The 8,282-nt window shown below is 42.7% G+C and overlaps 2 protein-coding genes across 2 annotated transcripts in view; one reads left to right on the top strand and one right to left on the bottom strand.

Moving 5' to 3' along the window:
* The first annotated feature begins 319 nt into the window (after positions 1 to 319).
* TAX1BP3 (Tax1 (human T-cell leukemia virus type I) binding protein 3) lies at positions 320 to 3,564 on the top strand. Its single transcript, XM_009328656.1, has 4 exons — positions 320 to 421; positions 1,223 to 1,342; positions 1,670 to 1,747; positions 1,976 to 3,564. The coding sequence occupies exons 1-4, from the start codon at positions 320 to 322 to the stop codon at positions 2,111 to 2,113; spliced, it is 438 nt and encodes a 145-aa protein (XP_009326931.1). The 3' UTR covers positions 2,114 to 3,564.
* Positions 3,565 to 4,123: 559 nt separating this feature from the next.
* The window catches only part of CTNS (cystinosin, lysosomal cystine transporter), an 8,369-nt gene continuing 4,210 nt past the window's right edge, over positions 4,124 to 8,282 (bottom strand). Inside the window, exons 6-11 of the mRNA XM_009328633.1 lie at positions 7,950 to 8,081; positions 7,069 to 7,168; positions 6,855 to 6,974; positions 5,601 to 5,771; positions 5,275 to 5,392; positions 4,124 to 4,891 (exon numbers count right to left, since the gene is read on the bottom strand). Coding sequence (XP_009326908.1) covers positions 4,761 to 4,891; positions 5,275 to 5,392; positions 5,601 to 5,771; positions 6,855 to 6,974; positions 7,069 to 7,168; positions 7,950 to 8,081 — 772 coding nt within the window. The 3' untranslated portion in view covers positions 4,124 to 4,760. The remainder of the gene's footprint in view (positions 4,892 to 5,274; positions 5,393 to 5,600; positions 5,772 to 6,854; positions 6,975 to 7,068; positions 7,169 to 7,949; positions 8,082 to 8,282) is intronic.

The raw sequence follows: 8,282 nt of genomic DNA, 5'->3' as shown, positions 1-8,282 counted from the left end.
GGCCGCCGCCGCCGCCTCCAGTTCAGGCTTTGCTTGAGAAAAGAAGGAATAAGTCCGCCGCCGCCGGAGCCCCGCGGAGAAAGCCGTTCGCTTTTGTGCGGAGGGTCCTGGGGACAGGCCGACCCTCTCCATCGCTCCGGCGGCGAGGCGGCGGGCCCGCCCCAGCGCCTCCGCTGCCGGCAACTGCGCGACCTAGGCAGGATAAGCACCGGGCTTTGCCTAGGTGGGGTTTAAGAAGTAGGGCTTTTAAAGTATACTAGTTGCCTCAAGCAACAAACAGTGCGAGCAAGGGTCGCTGTTGTTTCTTCCGCTAGTTAGAATGCGAAATTTGACCGTGCTTTGGGTTAACCCGGCTGAAGTATGCTGCGCCACTCCCAGCTGTGTAAGAGCAGACAACCCTGAGGGTATGGAAGCTGTCCTGGTGCGACCGCGGTCCGTATCCTAGTGAGGGCCTGAGCCCAGCGCCTTTGGGAAGCTCAGTGTCTGACAGGGCCGTTCGACCACCCACCTTTTGGGTGGTTATTGTTTCAGTTAAGACTGGGGCTTTTTATCTCAGCTCAAGAATTGCACAGGCTGGCATTTATACAGCACTTAGGTAATGAGTACAGCTTGTCAGATGCCTGCGTTCATCAGACAGCAAGGAACCTGTCTCTGGATTACAAAAGTGTGTCGATAACTTTTTTTTAAAAAAGAACCATCCTAATAATAGGTTGTTATTTCCACTGATAAGGCTAGGCAGGAGCACAGGGCACATGGATAAAGAGCAGGATGAGTCTAGCTATGAGTGACTGCTATTTAGCAAGATGTGACTCATGTTTGAAGAGACCTGCTCTGTTTTTAGTGTTTTCCCCCTGTATCTCCAGGCAGTGGTAAAGCACTGAGCAGTTAAGGAGCTTGGCTGTATCATGGCATGAGCTTGCAGATGGCTTGCTGTCCTGCTATCTTGTGGTAGGGCTGACAACAGTGCGGAGCCAATTGTTGTCAACACCGAGGTTGCGTGTGACTGACAGACAGCAAGTGCTGTGTGATAGTTCCATGCTGCCAAGGGGGTTTAGAGCTGTCCGTTTACAATATGTAAGCTTAACCAAGCTGCGACACAGCCTGCTCTAGTAGGTTTATGGTATCTCTGGGAAAGGCAATCTAACTTGGTCTTAAGTATCTGTGTCTGAAGCACACTTGAGATTTCTTCCAGTGATCACAATACTTGGTTCTTTTTTTCCAGCAAAGAATTGAAATACATAAGCTTCGTCAAGGTGACAATTTGATTCTGGGATTCAGCATTGGAGGTGGCATTGATCAGGATCCCACTCAGAATCCTTTCTCTGAAGACAAGACTGACAAGGTCAGATGCTCTTTGTTTTCTGCAGCAACTATCTCTGCAAAAGGCTGAGCATATCCAACTTGCCCAGCAAGCTCTACTCACTTGCATCCATATTCTGTCCACTCACATAGTTGACTGCTAAGGTTACTCTGTTGCCACATTACCATTTGCAGACTAAGCCTGGTTTAAGTTAGCTCTCTGCCTTTTCTATTTTCCAACATTGCACAAACCTGTTTTTAACTAGAACCCTGTAATATACTACAAAGTATTCTTGCATTGTCGGTAGGATGGCCCTTGAGTAATTAATGCTCTCATATTTAGTAAATGGACACTTAATTTTTTTCCCAGGGTATCTATGTAACAAGGGTGACAGAAGGAGGCCCAGCAGAAGTTGCAGGACTTCAGATTGGAGATAAGATCATGCAGGTAAACACCAAGATAAGACAAGTACTAATGTAGTACTAAGTGCACACTACAGGGGTGTTTCTGCTGGGGGAAATACTGTCTTCTGGGTACTTCCCAGGGCAGTTTGTGGGGCTTATAAATAAACTGAGCTGTGGCATAAGCCTATCTGCTACATAGTTCTGATAGAACAGTTATAGGACACCTGTGAGTCCATGCACCTGCCTCATTTCATGTTTTTTTTTCCCCTAGGTGAATGGCTGGGATATGACAATGGTGACCCATGACCAAGCTAGGAAGAGGCTGACAAAGAGGAACGAAGAAGTGGTACGGCTGCTGGTGACCAGGCAATCTCTGCAGAAGGCTGTGCAACAATCCATGATGTCCTAATCGATCATCAAGTTGGGGAAGGGTTGGGGAGGGAGATACATAGACTGATATCAAGCAAGGAAGCAAATACTAGACCTGAACAGGTTGGCTGAAAGGAGTGCATGTTCCTAACTGTGGTAAACACTTTTTTCCTTCCTCTGGTGGAACTGGCAGTAGTAAAACTCTAGTCCCCTCAGCAGAGTGCTTCTCTAAAGTCTTCCCTGCAGGTACATGGTAAGACTTTATTGTAGTCGTGGCTTTCAGGACAGGAGAAACCCTAGTTATCTAAGGAAGCAATTGGAAAAGCCTTAACTTTGACAGGATTCTTTTGTAGCACAAAAGCTTCCTGTTTTAAGAGGAAATGTGGTTTCTGCTATGGAAGATAATGCTGCGCTTAAGCTTTTAGAAGCAAGCTGTCCTGTCCCCCCATGCTATCAAATTAAAATGCCAGAGTTAAGAGTTGCACACTGCTGTGGGGAGGAGCACTGTACTAATCCCACATTGCGTGCTAGCTAGACAGAGTATGCTGAAGGGTTTGGGGCATTATGGTTTACTGCAAAGACACTTACTACAAAGCAGCCTCTTCTCAGACAAGAAACAACTAAGTAACACAGAAGTGTTAGATTAATGCCCGTGAAGTACACTAAAAGTTCATAGACACTACAGTTCAACTTCACTGTCAGAGTAAAACCTTAATTCTCCTTGTTCCCAAGTAATTTGTAACATCAAATGAATCAAGTTTAAATGAAAGGAATATGGAGCAGGAAAGAAAACACTGTTGCTGAACTTACCAAAAGAGCTGCTCGTAGCTGTAGAGTCTTCAGGTCTTCATTCCGCTTCTATCAGACTTGAAATGGGAGGGGTGGATTTTGGTCTGTCTTCTAGAAGACTTTGCTTAAATCACTGATTTATTGGATGGAAGAGATGAATATGCCAGTAATTTCCAAAAGTGCCTCTTGACCAAATTTAAGCTTCTGGTAAGATACTAAGTTGTTTAAATCAACATGCCACAGGATTTCAGATTCTTCCTGCAACACTAAGTTAATTACCTAGCCTCCTAGTGATTTGTTAACCAGCTAGCTTTACAATTATCCAAAAACTGGGTTCTTAATCCCTTTCAGTTGATTTATACATATCTATACTTTCCTTAAGCAGTCTTCAGGTAAGCTGTTGTAAATAGAACATGAGGAGGTGGCAGACTAACTTATTCAGTACATTACTGCTGTGCCATGTATGTATGCTGTGACTAATGCATCTCAGACTGTTCTGTATGCACCAGCAGATGCCTATTTGCCATTTTTTATCTATGGAATTATTACAATACTGCTTTTGAATTTTGTAACTTAAGAATTCAGTGGTAAATTTTAAGGCTTTCAAGTTGAAGTTATTTTTGTTACTATGAAGACACACTGCTATTTGTACTGCTATTTCACTTGATTTTACACACAATAAAACAAAGTTGGATTTCCTGAGCTGGTTCTCCTTTTGTTTAAGAATGCCACATCTCTTGAATGCCTCCAGCTGACACCTCTTTTCTGGCTCGAAGTGGGTTGTGGACTACATCAACACAATGCAGTCTGAGGTTAGTAAGGTCTGATTTCACTGGTGGGTCTTTGCAGTGTTAGTGAGCTGTCAAACCTCACCTGGTCTCTAGCAGGGCAGAGAAGGGGTTCTAGTTTTCCTTAGGTTGACACTTAGTAAGACATAGTAGCCTTTGAGCATTCAAGTATTGTTCAAGTACAAATGCATGGATTCCTTTCTAGTTCTTTTAAAGGGTATAATGCTTACCTTCAAGTAACTCAAGACCTTGATCTCTACCTAGAACATACCTCGTGTAGTTAGAAAGTTGCCCAGGAACAAAAACATATGTTTAAACCTTAATCATGGGGCTATTAATTAACATGATACACTTAAAAATAATATCTCTGATAAATCTTTAATCGTTACCATCCACCATTTAGGATTCAAGGCATGTCAGTAGAACTGAGCAAAGTGAAGTTAGTGTGCTAGACGTGTTCAGATAAATCTGAGCATTTATCTTAGCATCTTTGAAAGAGCTTTCAGTGAAATAAGAATACAGTTTCTACTTTTCAGTTTTTTTAATAAAGAGTTCAGGTTTTAACATCTGTGTATTTGCTACCAACCTCATTCTTTTATGTACTGCGCTACAGCTGTTAACAGCCAGCCTGAGTGGTGGTGGTCTGTGATCTGTCTGTGAGGAGTTGGCAGCAGCACTTAGATCCAGAGACAGTCTTCAGTCATTACATTAATATCTTAAGTGGTTGTGATCTCAGGTTTTTGGAGGCCAGAACTCTGTTCTTTGTGCTTCACTTCCAATCAGAAAGACATGACTCTGGTCTTTCTCCTTCCTGTTGTTAATGGAAAAAGAGCCACATGTTGCTTGGACAGCTCACACTAAGCTGTCTTTGCAGCTTCAACAGGCATGAGTCTTCCATTTGCAAGTGGTGGCTAGATAGCTTGCTGTCCTTTAAGGCATCTGGCAATCAGCATTTGGCAAGGCAACAGCTTGTATTCCACACCAGAGAGGATCAGAGTATAAAACAGAGCTCAAAATCAGTATTTCTGGTAACTGGCAGTAGGCATCTTGAAAGCCCTCAGCCAGGGTAGGGGAAAGTTCAATTTAAAGTTTTTGTCTTCACAAGTGATGTTATTCACAAGGTTCATACCCTCGCCTCCTATAAAGGCAGTAGTGCTGGACCATAAAAACAATATCAAAGATGACAGAGAAGACACCCAGGCCAAACTTGGTTGGATCTCCAAAGATTAACTTCCACTGATCTGTCAAACACAAAATTAGAGAATTAAGACTTAACTCCTCAAGTGTAGTCTTGTCTCAAGACTATAAGATCATGCCATACATATTAGAGAAGTTCATGTTTATTACCTGGACTGCTTAGACACACCTTAAGACTGTCTCTAGTGTACATCTTATCTTATGCAAAGCTAATTAATAACTGTTCCTGGGGTTTCTTCAGAACAGCTATTTCATTTTCTGTCTTGAAGGAATATGAACAGATTCTTTATTCTTAGAATAAGAACAGCTACTCGTACTATAGCACAAACATCATTCTCCCAAGATAACCTACTGGTTTATATCTGCTCTGTAGCAGGATTCTCCCACCCCATTAAGAAAGGCCCCGCCACCTCAGTTCCAGCCTTACCATTGTTGTATGACTGCAAAAACATCTGGAGAAGGCTGAAGCTTCCACCAGTGAAATCTAGTAATACATTTCCAATACTCCATCCCTCAGTACTCTTCCGACGGAAATTCATGTATGCCTGAGTGTAACAAGAAGTCGGTCAGCATGTCATGTATAAGCATTTCTGAGATTAACATTTAAGAAGCCTTCTGTATAACTACACTATTTTTGTCACTAAAAGACTTAAATAATCATTGCTGGTTTAGTCTAGTCAGACTTTCAAGAGCATACACTACAGGCTTAGGGTGGCAGGAATATAATATAAAAGCAGAAAAGTTCAGATTTACCTGTGGGAAGTATTTTATCAGTGTGACTGCTAACTTAATGTAAGAGAAGCAGAATAAGAACTGTAGCCATGTCATTTCCTCAGCTGCAGCAAGAAACAGCGTTGTAAATGTGAAGATCCATGCAAGTGCCAGTAGTCCAACAACAACTTTGGATACTTTCTGACCTGCTCTCTGAAACAGAAGTGCAGATACACTTAGACTGACCTAGGTCATACATCCCCAGACACACTGTAAGGTATAGAATATGCTCAGGACTATGCAAGGTTACAGTCCAAACAAGTTTTTGTACCAGTTAGGCTCATACCACAAGGGAATTTTAAGATTGAGTGAGTGCTACAGCAACCAGCTGTAGGTTTGCAAGAGCTGATGAGCAATATTCACCATCAATCATTTGGAACACTGTTGTCCATGAGCAAGTGGGAAACAATATTGTGGCAGTATTCATGAGTATTTATGATGCCTATTATCAGTGCCACACCTGTAACAATCTCCTGAGTTCAATCTGACTATATCAAGAGTTCCTATACATGCAAAAGGCTGCTAATGCCATTATGGTAAAAGATTCACGGTTGCCTTCTAATTCTTCACTAGAAATGATTATTGCACCTAGCAGTGGTGACAAACGGGCTGTTACACTTTTAGGTTTAGCATCACCAAAGGAAGCACCCCAAGAGAGAAACAGTTACTATCTAGAGAAAATTGGCTGTTCAGATCAGAGGCTTTTACAATGGGAATTAAATAGAGAGCCACCTGACTGTAACAATCAGTCTCACCTGAAAAGGGTGGGAATTATAAAAGGGCCTTTGCAGCTGTTTTAGGAGAGGTTGAAAAAAATCTGGAAGTTTGAATTGCAGGGAATCCCTGAGGACCTGTCCTAGCTTGAAGAATGCTCCAAGTAGTGAGAAAACAGCAGAGCACATACCAGCATTTGTACTGTGTAGAGCTGTAATCTATGTGCTAGCTAGAGATCTGTTTGGGAACTTTATGAACTTGGCTGTTTGCCTTAGTTATTTTGAGTCCCTAAGGAGTTTACTTACAAGCTCAGAACATCCACGAGGCTCCAGTAGATACTGGAGTTGCTACAGGCTCAGGAAAGATAAAGGCAGCTGGATTGTGAAGCCTGACTTCTATCAAGGCCAATGAAAGTGCAACGAAGAGGACTTTGGAGCCCAGAAGGAGTGGACAGTGAGTGGTGAGGTGTCGGCAGAGGGAGCTCTGCCAGAGCTGACAGGTCAGCCCAGCATCAAGACTTACCTCATAGATGCAGCACTGAATTACGGTGAGGAGAGTTAGAGTTACCGCGTGGAGACTGAAGAAAACATCATTGATAGCCACAGGGTTCACCCCACTGGGATAACTGACTAAGAATTCCTCCTAAATGTAAGAGAAACCAAAACCAGCCAAATGCCTTAACTCCCTTCTGTAGATACCCACCCACCAGCAAGTATTAAGAGACAATCATGCTTACCTTAATCAAGGGAATCCAGAAGAGTCCGACGTTAAACACACTGTATGCTATAAAGCCAGTAAGGTTTAATGCTATAAAGTCAAAGCTTAGTCCAACAACACTAGAGAAGGAGGGGGGGATGGGGAAAAGAAAATATGAGAAATATGCATCAGAGCATTACAGGCAGTTCCAGGCACAACTTGACCCTAGAATGTACTGATTTATAGGCAATTTTTGAAGTAAGCCAAAGCTGCAGGCATTGTGACAACATGATGCTGTGAGTTTATCAGGAAGCAAGGTGAAATATCCCTCATATGCCATGCACTGGTACTCACAACAGCTCTCACTGACCAGGTTGCGTCCCTGCTGTTTAACTTCACCCCTCCATGAGCTCAGCTGGTCTGATAAAACCATTCCAGCCTGCATCCACAGAAGCAGTAGTGCATCTTTGCCAAAACAAATGCTTTAGTTTTCATATATAATAATGTTTCTATTTACAGTCCCTTAGTTTAAGGGGAGCTAGCCTAGTGATTACACTACAAGGAGCTGTCTAATAAACAGCTCACAAGGTAAGTAATCTTTGAAGGTGGTCACCACAATTTACTTGGCCGGATGATCTAGAACACGACACCAAAGGGAGTGGGGAAGCCTCCTCTATCACAAATTAGTAATGGATGCCAAACCTTAGGATTAGGTGTCCGTAGGATGCACTTAGTTTCCTCTGACCTGCATGCATAAAAGCTCACTGGGGCCACATTTATTCAGGCCCTATCTTTGCCTTGCTTTTTTCCCCAGTCTTTCCATGCATAATTCACGATAACCAAGACACATGTAACTGAAGCTAGGAACATGATTTGCAGAAGTGCTTAAGTGACTTGCAAACACATCTTAAGTCTCTTTACCTTTTTCGTCGCCAGTTCTCAAAGAGTTGAGGATAAAAGGAGATAGACCAGGCGAGGAAATAGATCCAGCCAATCACTTCATCAGCGTATCTCACTATGATGCTATGAATCACTTGAAATTGAATCCTAGGTCTGATGGTTAATGCAAACAGAATTAGTTAATTTGTCTGTTCACACTTTGTTCAGGAGATTTGGCTTGTTCTGCTTTGAGAGACAAAACAGAGTCCAGGTGTTGAGACAAGAAATAAAGATTCAGAGTTGGTTTCAGCTGAGTTGCTCCCCTTTTCTTTAGTGTCCTTGTTATGTTTAGGACATCTCCCACTCCTACCCTCA

The sequence above is a fragment of the Pygoscelis adeliae genome, unplaced genomic scaffold (assembly GCF_000699105.1).
Source record: "Pygoscelis adeliae isolate BGI_AS28 unplaced genomic scaffold, ASM69910v1 Scaffold347, whole genome shotgun sequence".
NCBI lineage: Eukaryota > Metazoa > Chordata > Aves > Sphenisciformes > Spheniscidae > Pygoscelis > Pygoscelis adeliae.
The sequence above is the reverse complement of the archived record's forward strand: the minus strand, read 5'-3'. Positions and strand labels throughout refer to the sequence as shown.

What these genes read in the sequence shown, in the direction of transcription:
- TAX1BP3 (XM_009328656.1), top strand. Translation starts at nt 320, where the DNA reads ATGCGAAATTTGACCGTGCTTTGGGTTAACCCGGCTGAAGTATGCTGC. An exon ending in AGGGTATGGAAGCTGTCCTG is followed by an intron (nt 422 to 1,222) that starts GTGCGACCGCGG and finishes CTTTTTTTCCAG; the next exon opens with CAAAGAATTGAAATACATAA. An exon ending in TTGGAGATAAGATCATGCAG is followed by an intron (nt 1,748 to 1,975) that starts GTAAACACCAAG and finishes TTTTTCCCCTAG; the next exon opens with GTGAATGGCTGGGATATGAC.